Here is a 27,800-nt window from a genome sequence, read left to right on the forward strand (position 1 = left end):
ACTTCCATTTATGGTTAGACATACTGCAGTCCACCAAGCTTGTTTGAATCACTTCCCTCTGGAAGGCGACTCTGGACTGTCAAAGCTGCCACAGCCAGACATAAAAACCTATTTTTTCCACGAGTAGTAGCTCTACTCAATAACAAAAAATCTGTAGCCTCCTTTTTGCTCTGGTATTTTATTCAATTCACATGTTTAAGCAATAATGTACTATTATTCATGTTTAATGTTTTATGTGTCATTCCTTGCTGTCACTGTATGTCATGTTGTCACTTGCGGGCGGAGCACCAAGGCAAATTCCTTGTATGTCAATACTTGGCCAATAAACTTATCCATTCATTTGTTCGTTTGTAAGCACCCTTTATGGGCGACTATTTGCATACCTTAGCATGGTATTGCAAGCAAAGGATTTCACTGTGACTTGTCCCATGTGGCAATAAAGTTTTCAGCTCAGTTTTCAGGTTATATTTCTTGCATTTATGACTACCACACGTATCCTGAAAATTGCTACAGATATCGCAAATTCACTTGTATATTATTTCCAGCCCTCTTTTGTTTTTTTTTACATTTCCTGAACTTTTTACAGCGATTCCCATCAGTCACCATGAGACTCCTTATCCTTTAAGAGAATTTATATCCCTTTTCCAGGAACAGATTGATTTCCGCCCCAACCATTTGAATCTGTTAATCTTTTCCATCAGAGACATCTGGTAACTTAACAGGCACTTGCTTTAATATCAGCACTTGAGTTCCACTACATCATTCTTCCCGCACTTCGTGACATTCCCGCAGGTAGCAGAGTTCTGCAACCCAGGAACAAGATCGGTAAAGATTAAAATCTGTTGGAGTCAAACATAGTTTAGTTTAGAGACACAGCGTGGAAACTGCCCCTTCGGCCCACCGAGTCCGCACCGACCATAGAAACATCGGCAGAGAAAATAGGTTGCAAGAGTAGGCCAATAGATCGGGTAGGCGCACAGAATCTCTTGCCCAGAGTAGGGGCTACATAGGTTCCGTTCAGTTTCAGTTTCCGTTTTCAGTTTAGTTTATTGTCACGTGTACCGAGGTACAATTAAAAGCTTTTGTTGCGTGCTAACCAGTCAGCAGAAAGACAATACATGATTACAATCGATCCATTTATAGTGTACAGATACATGATAAGGGAATAACGTTAAGTGCAAGGTAAAGCCAGCAAAGTCCGATCAAGGATAGAAACATAGAAAATAGGTGCTGGAGCCGGCCATTCAGCCCTTCGAGCCAGCACCGCCATTCAATGTGATCATGGCTGATCATTCAAAATCAGTAACCCGTTCCTGCTTTTCCCCCCCATATCTCTTGATTCCAATTGGCTTCCACTGCCTTCTGTGGCAGAGAATTCCACTTCTGTGGCAGAGAATTCCACTTCTGTGGCAGAGAATTCCACAGGCCAGCGATCACTAGTTCTGCGCTACACACATCAGGACAATTTACCGAAGCCGATTAACCTACAAACCTGCACGTCTTCAGTGTGGGAGGAAACCAGAGCCCCCGGGGAAAACCCACGCAGGTCACGGTGAAAACGTGCAAACTCCGTACAGACAGCACCCGTAGTCGGGATCGAACCCGCGCTCTAAGCCACTATGCGGCCCACAGTCTGGCTGAGAAAACACACTTGACCGACTTACATTGAACATAGAACCAGTACAGCACAAGAACAGGCCCTTCGGCCCACAATGTCTGTGCTGAACATGATGCCAAGACCAAATCTTAGGGGATCTTATTGAAACATATAAGATTGTTAAGGGTTTGGACACGCTAGAGGCAGGAAACATGTTCACGATGTTGGGGGAGTCCAGAACCAGGGGCCACAGTTTAAGACTAAGGGGTAAGCCATTAAAACGGAGACGTGGAAATACTTTTTCTCACAGAGAGTTGTGAGTCTGTGGAATTCTCTGCCTCAGAGGGCGGTGGAGGCAGGTTCTCTGGATACTTTCAAGAGAGAGCTAGATAGGGCTCTTAAAGATAGTGGAGTCAGGGGATATGGGGAGAAGGCAGGAACGGGGTACTGATTGGGGATGATCAGCTATGATCACATTGAATTGCGGTGCTGGCTAGAAGGGCCGAATGGCCTACTCCTGCACCTATTATCTGTTGTCTGTTGTCAAATCTTATCTGCCTGCACATGATCCATATCAGTCTATTTTCTACATATCCACTTGGCTATCCAATAGTCTCTTATATGCCAGTATCATACCTGCCCCCACCACCACTGCCCACAGTGTGTTCCAGACCCACACCACCCTCTGTTAAAAAAACCTGATCCTCACATCTTCTTTCAACTTTGTCCCCATCAAAACTATGCCCACTAATATTTGATATATCCACCCTGGGGGAAAAAAAAAACTATTCCAGAGAAAAGAATCCATGTCTGTCCAAACCTCTCACTGCAGCTAAAACCCTCTAGTCCAGGAGAAACTCAACGGGTGAGGCAGCATCTATGGAGCGAAGGATATAGGCGATGTTTCGGGTCGAAACCCTTCTTCAGACTGATGTGAGGGTGAAGGGACAGGAGGTGGGGGAGAAGAAAGGAAGAGGTGGAGCAGAAGGGTTTTGACCCGAAACGTTACCTATTTACTTTGCTCCATAGATGCGGCCTCACCCGCTGAGTTTCTCCAGCATTTTTGTTTACCTACGATTTTCCAGCATCTGCAGTTCCTTCTTAAACAGCCCTCTAGTCCAGGCATCGTTCTGGTAAACCTTCTCTGCACGGTCTCCAAAGCGCACACATCCTTCCTGTAATGGGGGTGACCAGAACTGCAGGCAGTACTCCACATGTGGCCCGACCAAAAGTCTTATAAAACTGTCTGACTTAGTTTACAGATACAGCGCGGAAACAGGCCCTTCGGTCCAACGAGTCTGCGCTGACCTGCGATCCCCGCACACTAACACTGTCCTACACACAACAGGGACAATTTACAATTATACCAAGTCTGGGGGGGAAACTGGAGCACCCGGAGAAAACCCATGCATCCACGGGGCGGTCACTGTGGCGCAGCGGTAGAGTTGCTGCCTCACAGCGCCGTAGACCCAGGTTCGATCACGACTACGGGTGCTGTCTGTACGTTCTGCCCATGACCTGAGTGGGTTTTCTTCGAGATCTTCGGTTTCCTCCCACACTCCAAAGACGTACAGGTTTGTAGGTTAATTGGCTTGGTAAATGTAAAAGTTTGTCCCCAGTGGGTGTGAGATAGTGTTAATGTGCGGGGATCGCTGGCCGGCACGGACCTGCAGGGCCGAAGGGCCTGTTTCCGCCCTGTATCTCTAAAACTGAAACTAAAACTAAAAATCATACAAACTCCATACAGACAGCACCCGTAGTCAGGATGGAACCCGGGTCTGCGGCACTGTAAGGCAGCAACTCTACCGCTGCGCCACCGTGCTGCCAAAGTATATAAAACTAAGAGAGGCATGGATACTGTGTAGACAGTCAAAACCTTTTCCAGGGTGACAATAGACAATAGACAATAGACAATAGGTGCAGGAGTTGGCCATTCGGTCCTTCGAGCCAGCACCGGCATTCAATATGATCATGGCTGACATCCACAATCAGTACCCCGTTCCTGCCTTCGCTATCTTTACGAGCCTTAACTCGCTGTCAGAGGGTGTAGCTTTTGGTGAGAGGGGGAAAGATTAACGAAGATGTACGGGGCAAGTTATTTTACACAGAGGGTGGCGGGTGCATGGAACGCGCTGCCAGAGGTGGTGGTGGAGGCAGATATGGCAGTGGCGTTTAAAAGGCGATATTTGTAATACTAACCCCTGAGACAAGCAGTCAACCCAGGTTGCAAATGAATATAGAACCAAATTTCCCAAAGCCATTTAACGTGCAAACCTCTGGAGTGTGGGAGGAAACCGGAGCACCCGGAGAAAACCCACGCAGGACACGGGGTGAAGGTACAAACTCCGTACAGACAGCACCCGTGGTCATGATGGAACCTGCGTCTCTGGCGCTGTGAGGCAGCAGCTCTACCGCTGCCGCCTCTCTTGAACTCAATGCCCCGAGCAATGAAGACAAGTATACCATATGAGGCCCTGTCCCACGCAGGAGACCGAAACAGCAACCTCTGGTGACCTTGCCCGCCACCCAAGGTTTCCATGAGGTCACCGGAGGTTTTGGTCACTCTCCCTAATGGTCGAAAGTGGTTTCCCCGTGGGTCGAGGCTTCATCTAGGTTGCTGCTATTTTTTCATCATGATTAAAACCGGCCTCGACTAAAAATAGGTTGCCATTTTAGGTCTAGTCGAAGGTCTAGTCGAAGCCGGATTTCTTCATAGTCGAGGAAGGTTTTCAACACATGTGTGGGAGGTGGTAGGTCACCTCGACCTTGATTTCTTTTTGGGTGGCGGGCAAGGTCACCAGATGTTGCTGTTTAGGTCTCCTAAGTGGGACAGGGGCTTTATATTATAGCTCCAAAATTGTATAGTTAAGGGCCTGTCCCACCAGCATGCCATAGCATGCATCTAGCGTGACCAAACGTGGTCGCTTGAGGCGTACGGCCTCGCGGGGCAGGTCCCACTTCGATCGGCGGAGATGTATGGAGTTGTGCGGGGCTGGTCCCGACATCGCGCGGGGCTCCGAAAATCTTGCACTGTCCAAAAATCCCGCGCGACAACGGCCTGTCGGCCCGCAGCCGCATTGATGGCGTACGCAGCGCCTCGACGGGCCTACGCAGCGTCTTGACGTCGTACGCAGCGTCTTGATGTCGTACGCCTAGCGCGTGGCGTTGCACGATGACGTCACTGTCCGGTGTGGCGTTGCACGATGACGTCACCGCCCGACGCCGTGCAACGTCCAAATTCGGTCGGCCCGCCTCCTGCCCAGCTGATTGGTGAGTTTGACGTCGGGACCCCGCACAACTCCATACGCCTCCGCGGTTGGAAGTGGGACTGGCCCCGTGAGGCCGTACGCCTCAAGCGACCACATTTGGTCGTGCTCGCCGCATGCAATCGCATGCTGGTGGGACAGGCCTTTTACAGTTTCAGTTTAGTTTATTGTCATGTGTAGCGAGGTACAGCGAAACGCTCTTTGTTGCGTGCTAACCAGTCAGCGGAAAGACAATACATGGTTACAATCGATCCATTTGCAGTGCATAAATACATGATAAGGGAATCGTTGGTACTCTATTGTGAACCTAACCTGTATTTCTCTGCTGAAGGATGTCCTGTCACAATGCATTTTTTTTCACGAACGTCTTAATTTGGCGGCCTGGAAGATATATTACAGCTATGCGCTGTGAGAATAATTTGCTTTTGTGCTCGACACGGCCGGCTGCTCCCACGTTGTCTCTTGACGAAGATTAGTTGTGATGGGCTGGAGTTCCCACATGACTTCGACCTCCACTTAATGGGCACTAAGAGCCGGCGTTGCCACGGCAACCCCCCCGAGTTGAGTTGTCTGCCAGAAGTTACTCCACAGACTGTTTCGCAGCGACACATCGTCCTGCCTCACGCTTGATTTATTCGAGGATCGGCGCGGAATATTCCACTGCAAAACGTGCCGAGTTGTGATAACTTCTGCAGAGCGGTCCACAGAGGAAAAAACTCCAAGGCCTTCAATAAAATGCAGAATCTCTCACCAGGTATTGGCAGATGGACGATGGAAAACTAACAGGATTGCGAAAGGGTACTCGGATTTTGGATACATCCCCTTCGACGTCTTAATTAAGCCTCAAACAGAAGGTAAGACTGAACTCATCATCTGGTCTTGTAAAACTTTTTTTTTCTCTCGTTTGTTATGTTGCTTGCAGAGTACTATGTTTACAACCATAAGGTAGACAAAAATGCTGGAGAAACTCGGTGGGTGAGGCAGCGTCTATGGAGCGAAGGAATAGGTGACGTTTCGGGTCTCGACCCGAAACGTCACCTATTCCTTCGCTCCATAGACGCTGCCTCACCCGCCGAGTTTCTCCAGCATTTTTGTCAGCCTTCGATTTTTTTCCAGCATCTGCAGTTCTTTCTTAAACATGTTTACAACTAAGATCAGTCTGAAGCATGCACCCGATCCAAAACGCCACCCATTCCTTCTCTCCGGAGATGCCGCCTGTCCTGCTGAGTTACTCCAGCACCCTGTGAAATGTCACCTATCCATGTTCTCCAGAGATGCTGCCTGACCCGCTGAGTTACTCCAGCACTTTGTGTCTATCATCGGAGTAAACCAGCATCTGCAGTTCCTTCCTGCACACTATGACTACATATTCTGTTGTGCTGCTGCAAGTAAGAATGTCATTGGTCTATCTGGGACACGTTTCAGCCCGAAACGTTGCCTTTTCCCTTCGCTCCATAGATGCTGCTGCACCCGCTGAGTTCCTCCAGCTTTTTTGTGTACCTAACAATGAAACACTATTGACTCTCTTGAAAGGAATGTAGTTTTGTGATGTTAAGATGGACCAGTGCGGGCTCCAGCTTTCCTTGAGCGTCGTTGCTTTTTGCATATCTTTCATTCATTTGCTCCATGTACTGTCTATATCTCTTGTTTCCCTCTCCCATGACTCTCAGTCTGAAGAAGGGTCTCGACCCGAAACGTCACCTATCCATGTTCTCCACAGATGCTGCCTGACCCACTTCCAGTCCTCACCCCCACCTCCCCACAATCAGTTTGGAGAAGGGTCTCGACCTAAAACATCACTTATCTGTGTTGTCCAGAGATGCTGCCTGACCCGCTGAGTTACTCCAGCACTCTGTGAAACGTCACCTATCCATGTTCTCCAGAGATGCTGCCTGACCCGCTGGGTTACTCCAGCACTCTGTGAAACGTCACCTATCCATGTTCTCCAGAGATGCTGCCTGACCCGCTGAGTTACTCCAGCACTCTGCATCTGTTTTTCATATATTTGACAGCTTTGCTTAATGGCAATATTGAACATGATTTTTTTTTTTACAGGTGTTTATGTTAAAGTTCCAGAAATGGTGTCGAATGAAATGAAAATTCTCCAGTGTTTCTTGGCAATCTGTTTCATTCTTGTTTCACGTAAGTGATTTTAACACCAAGCTCAATTACTAATGCTCAGGTACATAGAACATTGGCAGTACAGCACAGGAACAGGCCCTTCGGCCCACAATGTTCGTGCTGTTCATGACGTCAAGAGAAACTGATCCCATCTGCCTGTACACGTACATCAGTTCTAGGAGCAGAATTAGGCCATTCAGCCCGTTGTCTGGTCTATCTCTCCCTCTCAACCCTCTTCTGCCCTTACCCCATTACTCCTAGCACCCATACTAATCAAGAATATGTCAATCTCTGCCTTAAATATATCCTCACCATCCGGTATTCCAGAGAAGACAATCCATAGAGTGGTAAAGTATGGAACAGGCTCTTCAGCCCAACTTGCCCATACCGGCCAACATGTCCCATCTACACTAGTCCCACCTGTCTGCGCTTGGTCCATATCCCCCCCAATCCTGTCCTATCCATGTACCTATCTAATCGTTCCTTAAACATTAGGATAGTCCCTGCCTCAACTACCTCCTCTGCCAGCTTGTTTCCCTTCATCTTAAACTTATGTCCTCTGGTCCTCGATTCCCCTACTCTGGGCAAGAGACTCTGTGCATCTACGTGATCTACTCCTCTCATGATTTTATACACCTCTATAAGATCACCCTTCATCCTCCTGCACTCCATGGAATAGAGACCCAGCCTACTCAACCTCTCCCTATAGCTCACACCCTCTAGTCCTGGCGACATCCTCGTAAATCTTCTTTGAACCCTTTCCAGCTTAACAAAATCTTTCCTATAACATGGTGCCCAGAACTGAACACAATACTCTAAATGCGGTCTCACCAACGTCTTATACAACTGCAACATGACCTCCCAACTTCTCTACTCAATACTCTGACTGATGAAGGCCAAAGTGCCAAAATACTTTTTGACCACCTTATCTACCTGCGGCTCGACCTTCAAGGAACCATGCACCTGGACACCTAGATCCCTCTGATCTACAACACTACCCAGAGGCCTACCATTTACTGTATAGGTCCTGCCCTTGTTAGACGTCCCAAAATACGACACCTTACACTTCTCTGTATTAAATTTAATCAACGGTTCCTCAGCCCACCTGGCCAATCGATCCAGATCCTGCTGCAATATTTGACAACCATCTTCCCTGCAATACCACCCACTTTTGTATCACTGGGATTTTGTAGTCCAAGTCTATCTAACCTCGCCCTGTAGCTGAAACCCTCTAATTCTGGTAAACCTCCTCCTTAGCCTGTACAAAGCCATTAGACTCTTCCTGCAATTGAGCTATACACAATACACCAAAATGTGGCCTAACCAATGTCCTATAGAACTGTATCATGTTTAGTTTAGTTTAGAGATACAGCGCAGAAACAGACCCTTCAGCCCACTGAGTCCGTGCCGACCAGCGATCCCCGCACACTAACACTATCCTACACACACTAGGGACAATTTACAGTTGTGCCAAAGCCAATTAACCTACAAACCTGTACGTCTTTGGAGTGTGGGAAGAAACAGAAGCACCCGGAGAAAACCCACGCAGGTCACGGGGAGAATGTACAAGCACCGTACAGACAGCACCCGTAGTCAGGATGGAACCCGGGTCTTTGGCGCTGTGAGGCAGCAACTCTACCGCTGCGCCACTGTGACGCCCTGAGACGGACAGCAAAACATTCAGAAGATTCACCATTAAAGGTCCTGTCCCACTTTCCCGAGTTACTCACAAACTCTCCCGAGTTTTCCCCTTGATTCGAGCTCGGACAATTACGGTAATAGCCATTCGTAGGTACTCGGGGCTATTTTCGTTTTACTCGCGGACATTTTTCAACATGTTGAAAAAACGTCCCGACTTACCCGATGCCCCGAGTTCCTACGGCTGGCATTACGAGCCGCTACGAAACATCTACGTACTCCTACGGACTCACCACGGACATTCCCCGACATTTCCCCGAGTTCGAATCAAGGGGAAATCTCGGGAGAGTTCACGAGTAAATCGGGAAAGTGGGACAGGGCCTTAAGTCTTTCAACTCGCGTTATGCTACACTTTTATAGAGTCTCAAAGATAAATTCATTTGTTTTAAGTATTGTTTTAACTATTTTCCAGAAAAATCTATTTTCGTTTGGTCGCAAAACCTGGCTCCGACATTTCTGTCAAACATGAGTGTTGTGCGAGTGTCTGAAGATGCGGCAAGAGGTAAATTGAAATTCAGTTTACTTTAGAGATACAGTGCGGAAACAGGCCCTTCGGCCCATCGAGTCCACACCCACCGGCGATCACCCCGTCTATTAAAACTATCCTGCACACCAGGAACAATTTACAATCTTTACCAAAGCCAATTGACCTAAAACCGGCACGTCTTTGGAGTGTAGGAGGGACCGGAGCACCTGGAGAAAACCCACGCGGTCACCGGGAGAACGTAAAACTCCGTACAGACAGCGCCCGCAGTCAGGATCGAACTCGGGTCTCTGGCGCTGTGAGGCAGCAACTCTAACGCTGCACCACCGTGCCGCCTACAATGATAGAAGTTCTCAAAGGCCCTTTGGCCCACAATGTCTATGCCAAACATGATGCCAAGTTAAACTTCATCTCCTGCCTGCTCGTGATCCATAACCCTCCATTCCCTTCGTAACCCCGTGCCTGCCTAAAAACCTCTTAAACACCACTATCGTATCTAACTCCACCACCACCCCTGGCAGCACATACCGATCCCCACTATGAAATTTGCCCCTCTCACCTCAAAGCTATTTGATACTTCCATCTTGGGTCGGTGAAGCAGGGACTATTGCAATGTTTCAGAAGCAATTAGGCAGGTGCATGGATAAGATATGTTTAGAGGGATAGGGGCCAAATGTGGGCAGTTGGGACTAGTGTAGATGGGATATGTTGGTCGGTGTGGGCAAGTTGGGCCGAAGGGCCTGTTTCTACCCTGTAATTATGCTTTATGAATGAATGCATGAATGTGTACTTTAGTCACAGTGATATTCTTTGCTTGCATCCCCAAGGTATACAAATACTGTGTCGACAAAGTTGCAAAGTTACCCCCGCTGCAGGTCCATCTTTGATCCCCCCCCCCCGTGGCAGACCCCCACGCCGGGTCCCCATTGTCAATTGTTCTTCCCCCTCCCTCACGACGCTCTCCCCAGGCCGTCTCCTCCTTCGTTCCTTCCCCCGGCAGCGCCGTCCTCACTCCCTCGTCATCGACCGCCGCACCGACCTCTCCACTATCGCCGCCCGATCCCCTCCGGACGCCTCCATGGTGCCGAGTCCGGCCCCAGCCGCAGGCTCCGTCGACTCTGCCGGCCGCAGGCTTCGACCCACGGGGATTCGGGCCTCGCTGGCTCCGCGGTCTGTGGGAGTATGTGAGCTTATGTCCAGTTATAGTTTTACTGAGCTGTAGGCAAAATAGAATTTTGCTGTTCCTCAGTACGTGACCATTGGAAGCACCGTTATTTACTCTGAACTCACCATCCAGTGAGTATTTCCAGCTACTTCTTTTACGGAAGAAAGATGGGACTTACTTTTACTGAGGGATGTGGGACAAATGCAGGCAGCTGGGACTAGTGTAGATGGGACATGTTGGCTGGTTCAAGTTCAAGTTCAAGTGAGTTTATTGTCATGTGTCCCTGTATAGGACAATGAAATTCTTGCTTTGCTTAAGCACACAGAAAATAGTAGGCATTTACTACAAAACAGATAAATGTGTCCATATACCATGATATAAATATATACACACATGAATAAATAAACTGATAGTGCAAATAACAGAAAGTGGTTGGTAATAATCAGAGTTTTGTCCGAGCCAGGTTTAATAGCCTGATGGCTGAGGGGAAGTAACTATTCCTGAACCTGGTTGTTGCAGTCTTCAGGCTCCTGTACCTTCTACCTGAAGGTAGCAGGGAGATGAGTGTGTGGCCAGGATGGTGTGGGTCTTTGATGATACTGCCAGCCTTTTTGAGGCAGCGACTGCGATAAATCCCCTCGATGGAAGGAAGGTCAGAGCCGATGATGGACTGGGCAGTGTTTACTACTTTTTGTAGTCTTTTCCTTTCCAGGGCGCTCAAATTGCCGAACCAAGCCACGATGCAACCGGTCAGCATGCTCTCGACTGTGCACCTGTAGAAGTTAGAGAGAGTCTTCCTTGACAATCCGACTCTCCGTAATCTTCTCAGGAAGTAGAGGCGCTGATGTGCTTTTTTGATGATTGCATTAGTGTTCTCGGACCAGGAAAGATCTTCAGAGATGTGCACGCCCAGGAATTTGAAGCTCTTGACCCTTTCAACCATCGACCCGTTGATATAAATGGGGCTGTGGGTCCCCCTCCTACTCCTTCCAAAGTCCACAATCAGTTCCTTGGTTTTGCTGGTGTTGAGGGCCAGGTTATTGCGCTGGCACCATATGGACAGTTGCTCGATCTCTCTTCTGTACTCTGACTCATCCCCATCAGTGATACGCCCCACAATAGTGGTGTCGTCAGCGAACTTGATGATGGAGTTCGCACTGTGGTTCGCTACGCAGTCATGGGTATAGAGTGAGTACAGCAGGGGGCTGAGCACGCAGCCTTGAGGTGCTCCCGTGCTGATTGTTACTGAGGCTGACACATTTCCACCAATACGAACAGACTGTGGTCTGTGGACGAGGAAGTCAAGGATCCAGTTGCAGAGGGATGCGCAGAGACCCAGTTCTGTGAGTTTGGTAACCAGTTTGGAGGGGATGATTGTGTTAAATGCCGAGCTGTAATCAATGAATAACAGCCTGACATATGAGTTTTTGTTGTCCAAGTGGTCCAGTGCGGAGTGGAGGGCCAGCGAGATCGCATCCACCGTTGATCTGTTGTGGCGGTACGCGAACTGCAGTGGGTCCAGGTTTTTGTCGATGTAGGAGTTGATTTGCTCCATGATCAACCTCTCAAAGCACTTCATCACCACCGGCGTTAGTGCCACTGGTCGATAGTCATTGAGGCATGTCACCTTACTCTTCTTGGGCACCGGTATAATTGATGCCCTGGTGTGGGCAGGTTGGGCCGAATGACCTATTTCCATCACCCTATTAGCTTAGTTTAGAGATACAGCGCGGAAACAGGCCCTTCGGCCCACCGAGTCCGCACTGACCAGCGATCCCCGCACATTAATGCTGTCCTACACACATTATGGGCAATTTACATTTATACCAAGCCAATTAATCTACAAACCTGCACGTCTTTGGAGTGTGGGAGGAAACCGAAGATCTCCGAAAAAAACCGATGCGGGTCACGGGGAGAACGTACATGGGTGCCGACCGCACCCATGGTCAGGGTGGAACCCGGGTCTCTGGCGCTGTGAGGCAGCAACTCTGTCGCTGCGCCACCGTGCCGACCAAAATTATAATATAAACTAAATTCTCCCGATATTTTCACCTCAACATATATTGTCATCTCATATTCCCTCTGCAGGTACGACTGTTTTCCGGATAGCAGCTGAAGATAAGGATGGTGATCCACTTGTCTATGGATTGGAGGGAGAATTAGCATCAATTTATTTCACAGTGGACACCACCAATGGTGACGTTCGTGTTAAAGAAGCCATCGACAGAGAGGTTTGTGTGTTGGCAATGGCAAGTGGCCGATTGAGCCTCCAGTCTCTTTGGGGGCGTCGGTTCGGATCCCACCGCTGCCACCACGTGAATACCCTTGAGGAAGTACAGAAAAAAACAAACACTCAGAGCAGGGAAAGTTGTTGGGAGATTTGGTGGTATTGAACAAAGAGTGAAATGTTTCCATATGTTTGATTTAGTTTAGTTTATTTCCGTTTAGTTTAGACAATAGTCAACAGACAATAGACAATAGGTGCAGGAGTAGGCCATTCGGCCCTTCGAGCCAGCACCACCATTCAATATGATCATGGCTGATCATCCCCAATCAGTACCCCGTTCCTGCCTACTCCCCATATCCCCTGATTCCGCTATCTTCAAGAGCCCTATTTAGCTCTCTCTTGAAAGTATCCAGAGAACCTGCCTCCACCGCCCTCTGAGGCAGAGAATTCCACAGACTCACAACTCTCTGTGTGAAAAGGTGTTTCCTCATCTCCATTCTAAATGGCTTATTCCTTATTCTTAAACTGTGGCCCCTGGTTCTGGACTCCCCTGGACAATGTAAATTGTTCCTAGTTTGTGTAGGATAGCGTAAGTGTGGGGGGATCGCTGGTCGGTGGGGACTCAATGGGCCGAAGGGCCTGTTTCCGCGCTGTATCCACAAAACACATATGATGAAGGAAAACGTCCCTCCTCCACCCCCGCCGCCCCCATCTATTCTCATCCCTCCCCTCACTTTCCCTGCACTACCATGATTCACACCCAGGCAGTGTCTTTCAGCACCGGAGACCCGGGTTCGATCCTGACTATGGATGCTGTTCGTACACTACAGCCAGTCATCCCACCTGCCTGCGCTTGGCCCATGTCCCTCCAAACCTGTCCATCTACAAGAGTCTAATTCACAACCTTTTTTACTCGTGGACATTTTTCATCAGGCTAGAAAAACGCCCCGACCTACTTGATGCCACGAGTACCTACGACTAGCATCACGACCTACTACGACCTCGTGACGACCACACTGCGAGTATATCAAGGGCAAACTCGGCAGAGGTCGTGAATTAGGTCGTGAAAGTGGGACAGGCCCTTTACTCAGCATTTTGTGTCTATCTCTCTACACCATTCTTATGTTGTCCAAATGTCTTCTAAACGTAGTTATAGTACCTGCCGCAATTACATCCTCCTGCAGTGGACAATAATCGCCATGGGCAACCATATTCTGTGGAAAAAACTATTTATGAAAGTGTGATTTTGCTCCATTCGCAGTTTAGTGGAGTGAACAGCTTTACCAATGAAGGGAACTGTGATAGGTACATGGAGATTTAATCAATGGTTTAATGGTCCCTTTATTATCAAGTGTACCAAGGTACAGTGAGACTCATTTCAACATACACATCAATAGACAATCGACAATAGGTGCAGGAGTAGGCCATTTGGCCCTTCGAGCCAGCACCACCATTCAATGTGATCATGGCTGATCATCCCCAATCAGTACCCCATTCCGGCCTTCTCCTCATATCCCCTGACTCCGCTATCTTTAACATCAGAATATCACTGCCATGCATATGTACTATAAGTGCATAAGACTCAGAAACAGCCCGCTGGGACATTAGTGGTACAGGGCAGAAACAGGCCCTTCGGCCCACCGAGTCCGCGCCGACCAGCGATCCCCGCACACTAACGCTATCCTACACACACCAGGGGACAATTTACTATTTCAACCAAAACCAATTAACCTACAAACCGGCACGTGTTTGGAGTGTGGGATGAAACCAGAGGACCTGGGGAAAACAGAGACAGCACCCGTAGTCAGGATGGAACCCGGATCTCTGGCGTTGTAAGGCAGCAACTCTACCGCTGCGCCACCATGCCGCTATACGCAATGGTCGCCAAGCTTTGCCACCATTTTACAGTCCCGATTACAGCTGGCCATAATTGGCCCGTCCCACTTTGGCGACTCTTTAGGCGAATGCCAGGGACTGGTTTTAATGGAATTCACCTACGACACCTGGCGACAGCACCTACGTCAACAGCTACGACAGCAGAAAATGTCGCCACTGTTGCTGAAATTTTTTCAACTTGTTGAAAATTTTGCGGCAGTCGCCTGTAGTCGCCCAGGTGGGACAGGCCCATAATGGCCCGTTGCAGCGGTCACCTCCTCATGTACAGTATTACCACTGACTGGTTAGCACGCAACAAAGAGCTCTTCACTGTACCTCGGGACACGTGAGGTTTGGACACGCTAGAGGCAGGAAACATGTTCCCGATGTTGGGGGAGTCCAGAACCAGGGGCCACAGTTTAAGAATAAGGAGTAAGCCATTTAGAACGGAGACAAGGAAACACTTTTTCTCACAGAGAGTGGTGAGTCTGTGGAATTCTCTGCCTCAGAGGGCGGTGGAGGCCGGTTCTCTGGATGCTTTCAAGAGAGAGCTAGATAGGGCTCTTAAAGATAGCGGAGTCAGGGGATATGGGGAGAAGGCAGGAACGTGGTACTGATTGGGGATAGAAACATAGAAACATAGAAATTAGGTGCAGGAGTAGGCCATTCGGCCCTTCGAGCCTGCACCGCCATTCAATATGATCATGGCTGATCATCCAACTCAGTATCCCGTACCTGCCTTCTCTCTATACCCTCTGATCCCCTTAGCCACAAGGGCCACATCTAACTCCCTCTTAAATATAGCCAATGAACTGGCCTCGACTACCCTCTGTGGCAGAGAGTTCCAGAGATTCACCACTCTCTGTGTGAAAAAAGTTCTTCTCATCTCGGTTTTAAAGGATTTCCCCCTTATCCTTAAGCTGTGACCCCTTGTCCTGGACTTCCCCAACATCGGGAGCAATCTTCCTGCATCTAGCCTGTCCTACCCCTTAAGAATTTTGTAAGTTTCTATAAGATCCCCTCTCAATCTCCTAAATTCTAGAGAGTATAAACCAAGTCTATCCAGTCTTTCTTCATAAGACAGTCCTGACATCCCAGGAATCAGTCTGGTGAACCTTTTCTGCACTCCCTCTATGGCAATAATGTCCTTCCTCAGATTTGGAGACCAAAACTGTACGCAATACTCCAGGTGTGGTCTCACCAAGACCCTGTACAACTGCAGTAGAACCTCCCTGCTCCTATACTCAAATCGGGATACTGAGTTGGATGATCAGCCATGATCACATTGAATGGCGGTGCTGGCTCGAAGGGCCGAATGGCCTACTCCTGCCCCTATTGTCTATTGTCTATTGTGACAATAAACTAAACAGCCTCCGTCCGGATCGTCCAGTGAACTGTCGTCCCTCTCCTCGCCCGGACACCTTCAGACTTCGTGCCCCCGGGGATGCCTCCCACAGCCGACCTTGACCGGACAATCCATTAAAACACTTGGCATTTGAATTTTAATTATTTTATACATTGTGCATTTTGTCTGCATAACTGCAGTCTCCCTTTTTACAGGTGTTTGCAAACAGTGATGATCACTTTGGAATAACAATCACCGTTGGCGATGGAATAAATGCTTTGGTAAGTGACATTAAGTGACATCTTATTGAAACATATAAGATAATTAAGGTTTTAGACACGCTAGAGGTAGGAAACATGTATCCGATGTTGGGGGAGTCCAAAACCTGGGGCCACAGTTTAAGAATAAGGGGTAAGTCATTTAGAACGGAGACGAGGAAACACTTCACCAGAGAGTTGTGAGTCTGTGGAATTCTCTGACTCTGAGGGCGGTGGAGGCCGGTTCTCTGGATACTTTCAAGATAAGCTAGATAAGGCTCTTAAAGGTCGTGTGCGGACGTGGAACCAACGGACGAGAGGCTGAAGCAAAGAAGTCGAAGCCAAAGAACCGAATGGAAATAAGGCCGAAACACCAATAAACCGAAAGAGTCCGAATACGAAACGCCAACTAGCCGAAAGGATGGGACGCCTAAATGCAAACTAACCGAAAGGGCAGGACGCCTAAAAGCCAACGAACCAAAAAGCTGCGTTGCCTAAAAGCAAACTTACCGAATGGCCGCTCTGTCGAAACGCCACCTCGTAGGCGACGCCACCTTTCGGGTAGGTGGCATTTCGACAGAGCAGCCATTCGGTAAGTTTGCATTTAGGCGTCCCATCCTTTCAGTTAGTAGGCGTTTCGGTGTAGTTTCCATTCGGTTCTTTGGCTTCGACTTCTTTGCTTCGGCTTCTTGTCTGTCGGCGCCACGTCAGGGTACCCTTAAAGATAGCGGAGTCAGGGGGATATGGGGAGAAGGCAGGAATGGGGTATTGACTGGGGATGATCAGCCATAATCACATTGAATGGCGGTGCTGGCTCGAAGAGCCGAATGACCTACTCCTGCACCTATTGTCTATTGTTTATTAAGAGGTTTCATCAACACTCCCCCTTCTGTGACTTCTAGGAACCCATTCTCAAAGCCCTTGTTGCAAGTCCATTGTACGATACCTGAGTTGGGTGATCTCTGCAAAGTATTTAAAGTAACTTCTCAGTAGCTCAAGTGGCAGTGAAACTGCCTCAGAGTGCCAGACACCAAGGTTCAATTCTGACCTCAGGCACTGTCCGTGAGGAGTTTGCACGTTCTCCCTGTGTGTGTGTGCCGAGTGGTACAGTGCCCTCCATAATGTTTAGGACAAAGACCCATCATTTATTTATTTGTCTCTGTTCTCTACAATTTGAGATCTGTAATAGAAAAAATCACATGTGGTTAAAGTGCACATTGTCAGATTTTAATAAAGGCCATTTGTATATATTTTGGTTTCACCATGTAGAAATTACAGCTGAAATTAATACCCCCCCCCCCCCATTTCAGGGCACCATAATGTTTGGGACACATGGCTTCACAGGTGTTTGTAATTGCTCAGGTGTGTTTAAATGCCTCCTTAATGCAGGTATAAGAGAGCTCTCAGCACCTAGTCTTTCCTGCAGTCTTTCCATCACCTTTGGAAACTTTTATTGCTGTTTGTCAACATGAGGACCAAAGTTGTGCCAATGTAAGTCAAAGAAGCCATTATGAGACTGAGAAACAAGAATAAAACTGTTAGAGACATCAGCCAAACCTTAGGCTTATCCAAAGCATACGTTTCACAGAGTGCTGGAGTAACTCAGCGGGTCAGGCAGCATCTCTGGAGAACTGTTTGTGTTGTTTATTACGGTGTTTACCGAGCACTATGTTCACATATTCTGTTGTTCTGCTACAAGTAGGATTTCATTGCTCTGTTTCTGGACATGCGACAATGCCAATCTCTTGACTCTTGACTGGAAGTGTTTGGTGTCCCTGTTGTCTGCTCTAACTTGGTTTCGCATTGAATGGCGTAGTTAATCCTCTTTCTGTGCCTGTAGGTGAAAAAGATGCTGCACATTTACATTGAAGATGTGAATGACAATGCCCCAGTGTTTAAAGGATTACCGTACCAAGCTGACATTGCTGAGGTAACCATCCTCCCTTGCCAAAACCCTACCCCTTTTATTGAGCAGGCAGCTTTGAACTGCACTCGATGACACGTTGTCACAACTGACATAATTATTGCCAAATTGCTTGGACAAACATATTATTCAGAGGAGCCTTATTTTCTTTTGAAGCAGAATGAAAACGTGGGCGTGGAAATATTCAAAGTATTCGCCAGTGACTCTGACAGAGGCAAGAATGGCTCGGTGACCTATCAAATTCTGGAGGTGACTATTCACGCATTTCTTTGTCTGTATCTTTCAGTATAGTTTGATTTGAAGATACAGGGCCTCGCCGGCGGTGAAGCCTCGCGGTGGGGGCGAAGCCTCGGGGGACGATCCGCGGTCGACAGTCGATGAGAGCATGGAGGACTGCCGGGAGGGGGGAGGGGACGAACAATGGACAATTGGGGGGGGAGGGCGGGGTTGACAAAAGGCTATCTGAGGAAGGACATTCTTGCTATTGAGGGAGTGCAGCGTAGGTTTACAAGGTTAATTCCCGGGATGGCGGGACTGTCAAATGCTGAGAGAATGGAGCGGCTGGGCTTGTACACTCTGGAGTTTAGAAGGATGAGAGGCAATCTTATTGAAACATTTAAGATTATTAAGGGTTTGGACACGCTAGAGGCAGGAAACATGTTCCCGATGATGGGGGAATCCAGAACCAGGGGCCACAGTTTAAGAATAAGGGGTAAGGCATTTAGAATGAAGACGAGGAAACACTTTTTCTCACAGTGAGTTGTGAGTCTGTGGAATTCTCTGCCTCAGAGGCCGGTTCTCTGGATACTTCCAAGAGAGAGCTAGATAGGGCTCTTAAAAATAGCGGAGTCAGGGGATATGGGGAGAAGGCAGGAACGGGGTACTGATTGGGGATGATCAGCCATGATCACATTGAATGGCGGTGCTGGCTCGACGGGCCGAATGGCCTACTCCTGCACCTATTGTCTATTGACAAGGGGGACCCGGCGTGGGGGAAACTGCTGTGGTGGTGGGGGGGAGGGAGGACAAAAGGGGGAGCCGGCGTGCTTCGTAACTTTGACAGCGCCGCTGTCTGTACACATTGTGCCTGCAAGCAAAGAATCTCACTGTGCTTAGTCACATGTGACGAGAAAGTATTCCTATTCCTACTTTGGCCCACCAAGTCTGCGCCGACCAGCGATCCCTGCACACTAACACTATCCTACACACACTGGGGACAATTTTACATTTATACAAAGCCAATCGGCCTGCAAACCTGTGCGTCTTTCGAGTGCAGGAGAAAGCCGGGGCACCCGGAGAAAACCCACACAGGTCACGGGAGAAAGTACAAACTCCGTACAGACAGCACCCGTAGTCAGGATGGAACCCAGGTCTCTGGCGCTGTGAGGCAGTGACTCTACCACTGTGCCGCCCATAGAAATAATTAATTTCTCCAATATATACCAGTATACATTATTTAAAGAGATTCCCAGTAGAGGATCTTTAGTTGTTATATCCCTTAATGGGAAAGAATGCAGTTAATGGCAACATCCTTAATAACATTAATGTACAATGGAACCTTAGGGTCCAGGTCCATAGCCCCCTGAAATTGGCAGCACAAATAGAGAGAGATTGGTTAAGAAAGTATTTGGGGCGGCACGGTGGCGCAGCGGTAGAGTTGCTGCCTCACAGCGCCAGAGACCCGAGTCCCATCCTGACTACGGTGCTGTCTGTACGGAGTTTGCTTGTGGATGATCATCCATGAATGGCGGTGTTGGCTTGAATGGCCGAATGGCCTACTCCTGCACCTATTGTCTATTGTCCTCCCCGTGACCCCGTGGGTTTTCTCCGGGTGTTCCGGTTTCCCTCCACATTCCAAAGACGTGCAGGTTTGTAGGTTAATTGGCTTCAGCGAAATCGGATATTGTCTCTGGTGTGTTGGATAGTGCTAGTGTAAGGGGTGGTCGTTGGTCGGCGCGGACTCGGTGGGTGAAGGGGCCTGTTTCCGTTCTGTATCTCTAAAGGCTAAATCATATGGTGTACTTGCCTCCATCAGTCAGGGAATTGAGTTTAATAGTCAAACGTTATGTTGCAGTTTTATATTCTGACGACACAGCGATTGTGGCATGTGTAAGGAACGGACATGAGGAGGAATACAGGGACTTGACCAGTGCTTTCTGTGTCTGGAGTAAAGAGAACTGTTTCTTCCTGAATACAACCAAGACTAAAGAGATGGTTGTTAGCTTTGGCAGGTCCAAGCTCCCCCTTCAGCCGGTTAACACTGCAGGGGTGGACATTGAAGTGGTGCAGACATACAAATATCTGGGAGTGCACCTTGATAACAAACTGGACTGGTCCGTCAACACCGATGCCCTCTACAAAAAAGGACAGAGCAGTCTCGTTTTCCTCAGAAGGCTCAGATCCTTCAATGTATGCAATGACATGCTGTACTTGTATTACCATACTGTTGTTGCAAGTGTCATCTTCTACGCTGTTGTCTGCTGGGGTAACAACATCAGTGCTAAAAACAGCAAGAAGTTGGACAAGCTGGTGAAAAGAGCTAGCTCAGTGCTGGGGGGGAGAGTGGACCCTGGTGGTCGTGCTTGAGAGGTGTATGAGGAGCAAGGTGCAGGTCATCCTCAACAACTCCGGGCACCTCCTCCATGAAACTCTGGAGGGTCAGAGGAGCACACGGAACAACAACAACCGGCTCCTCTCCCTGCGCTGTAGGACAGAGCGGTTCAGGAGATCCTTCACCCCTGCAGCCATTAGATTTTATAATACTGACCGTTAAGCTGAATGGGGATGCTTTGCACTTTTAATAGTTATTTATTGGGTTCTTTTAAGTATTTATTGCTTTTATGTACTGCCCGTATTTTATGTATTGTCTGCTTTACCTTCTGATTGTGTTGGCTACTGGGCATCTGAATTCCCTGAGGGGATTAATAAAGTATTTATCTATCTATCTCTATCTATAGGACTGGCTCGGCTGTATTTGAAGTACGACATGCAGTTTTGGTTATTCCATTGGAGGATGGATAATAGACAATAGGTGCAGTAGGCCATTCAGCCCTTCGACCCAGCACCACCATTCAATGTGATCATGGCTGATCATCCACAATCAGTACCCCGTTCCTGCCTTCTCCCCATATCCCCTGACTCCACTATCCCTAAGAGCCCTATCGAGCTCTCTCTTGAAAGTATACAGAGAACCGGCCTCTGAGGCAGAGAATTCCACACACTCACACCTCAACTCATGTGGAGGCTTTGGAGAGCGTGGAGAGTAGTATCAGGATGGATTGGAGGGCATTAGCTGCAGGGAGAGCTTTGACAAACTTGGATTATTTTCACTGGAGTGTTGGAGTCAGAGGGAAGAGGTGATAAAAGTGCATTGACATATGAACGATGTAGGAGTAACTCAGCGGGACAGGCGACATCTCTGGAGAGAAGGAATGGGTGACGTATCGGGTCAAGCCCCTTCAGACTGGGTCCACTCTGAAGAAGTGTCTCGACCCGAAACGTCGCCCGTTCCTTCTCTCCAGAGATGCTGCCTGACCTGCTGAGTTACTCCTGCATTTTGTGTCTATCTTCGATTGAAGCCAGCATCTGCAGTTCCTTCTTATACATAGACCTTTCTCCCAGATGGAAATGTCAAAACTAGAGGGACAAAGTTTAAAGGAGATGTGCAGGGCATGTTTTTAAATCAGAGTGGTGGGTGCATGGAATAGGCTGTAGTGGCTGGTGATGGAGGCAGATACGATAGTGGTGTTTGGTGGCATTGATCAGCAAGGCCAGCAGCATAATCAAGGACCAGTCTCACCCCTGGTCAATAGACAATAGGTGCAGGAATAGGACATTCAGCCCTTCGAGCCAGCACTGCCATTCAATGTGATCATGGCTAATCATCCCCAATCAGTACCCTGTTCCTGCCTTTTTCCCATATCCCCTGACTCCGCTATCTTTAAGAGCCCTATCCAGCTCTCTCTTGAAAGTATCCAGAGAACCGCCCTCTGAGGCAGAGAATTCCACAGACTCACAACTCTCTGTGTGAAAAAGTGTTTCCTCATCTCTGTTCTAAATGGCTTACCCCTTATTCTTATACTGTGGCCCCTGGTTCTGGACACCCCCAACTTCGGGAACATGTTTCATGCCTCTGGCGTGTCCAAACCCTTAATAATCTTATATGTTTCAATAAGGTGTCCTCTCATCCTTCTAAATTCCAGAGTGTACAAGCCCAGCAGCTCCATTCTCTCAGCATATGACAGTCCCGCCATCCCGAGAATTAACCTTGTAAACCTACGCTGCACTCCCTCAATAGCAAGAATGTCCTTCCTCAAACTAGGGGACCAAAACCGCACATTCCCTCTTCTCCCCTCTCCCATCGGGCAAGAGGTACAGAAGTGTGAAAACGCACACCTCCAGATTCAGGGACAGTTTCTTCCAAGCTGTTATCAGGCAACTGAACCATCCTACCACAACTAGAGAGCGGTCCTGAGCTACTATCTCCCTCATTGGAGACCCTCGGACTATAAGGGCTTGTTGCTGTGCTGTAGTCTTTTCTATGTTCTGTGTTCTTAACATTTATTTGCTCAGCTTATACCCTCAGATGACGCTGAGTTATTCGAAATATCCAAAAATGGCAGCGTCTTCCTGAACGGTCGGCTAGACTTTGGAAGAGCCAGCATTTACCAGGTTGTGATCAGGGCAGTGGTAAGTAATAATGGAAAACATAGTCATAGCCATAGAGCCGTAAGATCATACAGTGTGGAAACAGGCCCTTTGGCCCAACTTGCCTGCACCGGCCAACACGTCCCATCCACACTAGTCCCACCTGCCTGAGTTTGGCCCAAGAACGGAACTCACTATCAAAACATGGAGGGGACAGCGGACACAATTTTTTGGCGGCCACGCGCGCATGCGCACACACACACACACACACACACACACACACACACACACACACACACACACACACACACACACACACACACACACACACACACACACACACACACACACACACACACACACACACACACACACACACACACACACGCGCGAGGCTTCGGAGGCTCAATCCAGCGCTAAAAACGGCGATTTTAAAATCGGGATCACAAAAACTTGGGGGGGATGTCCCCCACCTCTCAAAACATGGGGGGGACGTGTCCCCTCTGGCCCCCCCCGGGTTTTCCGCCCCTGGTTTGGCCCATATATCCCTCTAAACCTGTCCCGTCCACGTACCTCCCCATCACCAATGACACCCGTACTGATCAAGAATTTGTCAATCTCCGCCTTAAAATTATCCATTGGCCTTCACAGCCTGTGGTGGCGCAGTGCTAGAATCGCTGCCTTACAGCGCCAGAGACCTGGGTTTGATCCTGACGACGGGTGCCGTGTGTATGGAATGTCTACGTTCTCCCTGTGGGCCGCGGGTTTTCTCCGGGATCTCCGGTTTCCCCCCACACTCCAAAGACGTGCAGGTTTGTAGGTTCATCGGCTTGGTATAAATGTAAAATTGTCCCTAGTGTGTGCAGGGCAATGTTAGTGCACGGGGATCGCTGTTCGATGCGGACTCGGCGGGCCGAAGGGCCCGTTTCTGCGCTGTATCTCTAAACTAAACTAAACTACGAGATAAGCATTCTGTGCCTCCTTCACGTTAAACAGCGCGGTGAGAATTGAAAGCTTGCATTCTTGCTTTTTATCAGGATCAAGGAGAACCAGACGCAAAATACGCAATTACACGACTGATCATTAATGTAATTGACATTCCCAACAGACCTCCGGAATACTTAAGCCTGGCTTATTATGTTCGAATTCCAGAGAATTTACCTGTGGTACGTTTGGCAAGAAATCAATTACGCACAACTCATTTTCAAATCTTGATACGCTGTTAAACACAATCTCCGATTAACTTGAGCAAAATTATAAATCTTTCTTTCTTGTTTAGGACTCGGTCATTATCACTGTAACAGCAGTTGATGGAGATAGAGGCATTAACAACCCAGTCACGTACAACATTAATGGTGGGTGAAGAAGTTATCTCCGAACAAGCTGGAACAAACAGCCAGAGGAGGTACACACAAATGCTGGAGAAACTCAGCGGGTGCAGCAGCATCTATGGAGCGAAGGAAATAGGCAACGTTTCGGGCCGAAACCCAAAGGAAATAGGCAACGTTTCGGGCCCGAAACGTTGCCTATTTCCTTCGCTCCATAGATGCTGCTGCACCCGCTGAGTTTCTCCAGCATTTTTGTGTACCTTCGATTTTCCAGCATCTGCAGTTCCTTCTTAAGCCAGAGGAGATAGTTGAGGCTGGGACTACCCCATCATTTAAGAAACAGTTGGACAGGTGCATGGATAGGACAGGTTTGGAGGGTTATGGACCAAGCGCAGGCAAGTGGGACTAGGGTAGATGATAGACAATGGACAATAGGTGCAGGAGTAGGCCATTCGGCCCTTCGAGCCAGCGCCGCCATTCAATGTGATCATGGCTGCTCATCCACAATCAGTACCCCATTCCTGCCTTGTGTTGTTTAGTGGCATTGATCAGCAAGGCCAGCAGCATAATCAAGGACCAGTCTCACCCCTGGTCAATAGACAATAGGTGCAGGAGTAGGCCATTCGGCCCTTCGAGCCAGCACCGCCATTGTCTATTGTCTATTGAAGCCATATTTAGAGTATGGCGTTCAGTTCTGGGCATCGTGTTATAAGAAAGTTTTGTCAAGCTGGAAAGGATGCAGAGAAGAATTACGAGGATGTTGCCAGGACTCGAGGGTCTGAGCTGAAGGGGAAGGTTGAGTAGGCTGGGACTCTATAGGCTGGAGAAACTCAGCGGGTGAGGCAGCATCTGGATGTTTCCTCACCCGCTGCGTTTCTCCAGCATTTTTGTCCACCATCAATTTTTCCAGCATCTGCAGTTCTTTCTTAAACAGACCTCCAGGGATGATCACATCAGTCATGATCACATTGAATGGCGGTGCTGGCTCGAAGGACCAAATGGCCTACTGCTGCACCTATTGTCTATGGATATGGGCCAAACGCAGGCAGGTGGGATGAGTGTAGATGGCGGGACTGTCATATGCTGAGGGAATGGTACGGCTGGGCTTGTATATTCTGGAATTTAGAAGAATGAAAGGGGATTTTATTGAAACATATCAGATTATTAAGGGTTTGGACACGCTAGAGGCAGGAAACGTGTTCCTGATGTTGGGAGAGTTCAGAACCAGGGGCCACAGTTTAAGAATAAGAGGTAAGCCATTTAGAACGGAGATGAGGAAACACTTTTTCTCTCAGAGAGTTGTGAGTCTGTGGAATTCTCTGCCGGTGGGGGCTGGTTCTCTGGATACTTTCAAGAACGAGCTAGATAGGTCTCTTAAAGATAGCGGAGTCAGGGCATATGGGGAGAAGGCAAGAACGGGGTACTGATTGGGGATGATTAGCCATGATCACATTGAATGGCGGTGCTGGCATCGAGGGCCGAATGGCCTACTCCAGCACCTATTGTCTATTGTCTATGACTTTGTGAGTGATTTCATATGTGTGACTGCACACGTCTTCGTTCTCTCACTTCAGGCTCCAGTGCATTTGCAGTGGGTAACACGACTGGGAAAGTCACCAATATCGCTCCGCTGGACAGAGAAGTTATGGAAGATCTCATCACAGTTGATATCACCGTAAGTCATGGCACGCGTGTACAACCCAAGTGGAAAGATTTATTATAGAGCGAAGAATTGGACAATGCAAATACAGCCCTTCGGCTCCCCAAAGTCTGAGCCGAACATTATGCCAAAAACAACTCTTATCTGCCTGCACATAATAAGTTCATACATTGATAAATTAATGGAACAGAATTAGGCCATTCGGCCTGTCAGGTCTACTCCGCCATTCAATCATGGCTGATCTATCTCTCCCACCTAACCCCATTCTCCTGCCTTCTCCCCGTTACCCCTGACATCTGTACTAATCAAGAATCTATTAAGGGCCTGTCCCATTTGGCGGTTTTTTTTTTAGCGACTGCTGTCATCATTGACTGACGAATCAGGACACTGAAAAATTTGCGGCGTGACGCGGCGTTGACGTATTGACGCGCGGTGTTTTTTCACGTGTCGCACCATTTTATTTTGTCGCCGCTGGATTTTGAAATGTTCAATCTTTTGGCGACACTGATATGACGCCGGCAGTCGCTGAAATAAATCGGCAAGTGGGACAAGCCCTTTAGTCTCTGCCTTAAAAATATCCACTGACTTGGCCTCCACAGTTTTCTCACAGAGCCTTGTGAGTCTGTGGAATTCCTTACCCCTTATTCTTAAAAGGTCATAAGTGATAGGAATAGAATTAGGCCAATCGGCCCATCAAGTTTACTCCGCCATTGAATCGTGGCTGATCTATCTCTCCCTCCTAACCCCATTCTCCAGCCTTCTCCACACAACCCCTGACACCCATACTAATCAAGAATCTATCTATCTCTGCCTTAAAAATATCTACTGACTTGGCCTCCACAGCCTTCTGATTCCACAGATTCACTACCCTCTGGCTAAAAAAATTCCTCCTCATCTCCTTCCTACAAGAACATCCTTTAATTCTGAGGCTGTGACCTCTAGTCCTAGACTCTCCCACTGGTGGAAACATCCTCTCCACATCCAGAGATGGCTGGAGGCCCGCAACAGCCTGGCACTCGCTTGGAACAGACACCACTCATAAGGACTGGAGCATGGACTTTGGAAATTTGGTCCAAAACATGGCGTCTCTTGAGGAGGTGGTTGAGGCAGGGACTATCGCAACCTTTATGTAACATTTAGACAGGTACATGGATTGGACAGGTTTAGAGCGATATGAGCCAAACGCAGGCAGGTGGGACTAGTGTAGATGGTACATGTTGGCCGGTGTGGGGAAGTTGGGCTGAAGGGCCTGTTTCCACACAGTATGTCTAAAGACTACACTAAATCTCCATCAACTGCTGTTACGGTTCTATGTTATAGAGAGGGAGAGATAGATCAGCCATGATTGAATGGCGGAGTAGACTTGATGGGCCGAATGGCCTAATTCTGCTCCGCAAACCTGTGAACTTGTATCTGGCCCGATAATTCAGCGCACTAACTTTTTCATTCAGAGGGTGGAGGGTGTATGGGACGAGCTGCCAAAGGAGGTAGTTGAGGCTGGGACTATCACAATATTTAAAAGATGTTTTGGACAAGATACAAGATACCAGAGACATTTATTTGTCACATGTACCAATTGGTACAGTGAAATGTGTGGTCGCCATACAGCCATACGAATAATAAAGAGCACAGAACACGATAGTCTTTAACACGGACATCCCCACACAGCGGGATCAAAGTTTCCCACTGTGAGGGAAGGCTCCAAAATTCAGTCATCCTCCTCTGTCGTCCTCCCGTGGTCGGGGCCTCCCAAACCCCTCGCAGTCGCTGCTACGGACGGCCCGATGTTCAGGCCCGCTCGCCAGGGTGATGGAACTCCGACTTCTGAACGGGAGAACATTCTCAGCAGCTTGGACATCCGAATCGGCCACTTCCCACCGGAGACCGCGGCTCCCTAAGTCCACAGGCCGAGCGGGGCGAAGATTCACGCTGGCGGCCCTAGGCAAAAGGTCCCAGGACTCCGCGATGTTAAAGTCAGCACTGCCCGCTGCTGGATGCTCTGCAAACCACAGCTCCGCGATGTTGAAGCAGCAGGCCCAACACTCCGGAGCTTCAAACGGCGATCCAGGTAAGGCATCGCCCGCTCCGTGGTGTATCCAGCGCTGCGCCGCCGCTGCTGGAGCTTTGGTCCGGGTCCCCGGCAGGAAAGGCCACGCCAATCCAGTTGGTAGGCCGCGAGCAGGGGGGCGAGGACGCAACTCGGAGA

General features: G+C 48.6%; 1 protein-coding gene across 2 annotated transcripts in view; it reads left to right on the forward strand.

The window, feature by feature from the left end:
* Positions 1 to 5,354: 5,354 nt before the first annotated feature.
* LOC116971389 (cadherin-related family member 2-like) overlaps positions 5,355 to 27,800 on the forward strand; it is an 86,010-nt gene continuing 63,564 nt past the window's right edge. Inside the window, exons 1-11 of one of the 2 annotated variants that reach the window (XM_033018533.1) lie at positions 5,355 to 5,717; positions 6,919 to 7,005; positions 9,095 to 9,184; positions 12,420 to 12,562; positions 15,994 to 16,059; positions 17,876 to 17,965; positions 18,116 to 18,208; positions 22,532 to 22,648; positions 23,644 to 23,772; positions 23,886 to 23,961; positions 25,509 to 25,609. In XM_033018533.1, the coding sequence (XP_032874424.1) occupies positions 6,942 to 7,005; positions 9,095 to 9,184; positions 12,420 to 12,562; positions 15,994 to 16,059; positions 17,876 to 17,965; positions 18,116 to 18,208; positions 22,532 to 22,648; positions 23,644 to 23,772; positions 23,886 to 23,961; positions 25,509 to 25,609 (969 nt within the window). In that variant the 5' untranslated portion in view covers positions 5,355 to 5,717; positions 6,919 to 6,941. The remainder of the gene's footprint in view (positions 5,718 to 6,918; positions 7,006 to 9,094; positions 9,185 to 12,419; positions 12,563 to 15,993; positions 16,060 to 17,875; positions 17,966 to 18,115; positions 18,209 to 22,531; positions 22,649 to 23,643; positions 23,773 to 23,885; positions 23,962 to 25,508; positions 25,610 to 27,800) is intronic. The other variant, XM_033018534.1, reaches the window with a different exon arrangement.

Source organism: Amblyraja radiata, chromosome 3 (assembly GCF_010909765.2).
Source record: "Amblyraja radiata isolate CabotCenter1 chromosome 3, sAmbRad1.1.pri, whole genome shotgun sequence".
In the NCBI taxonomy this organism is placed as follows: Eukaryota; Metazoa; Chordata; class Chondrichthyes; order Rajiformes; family Rajidae; genus Amblyraja; species Amblyraja radiata.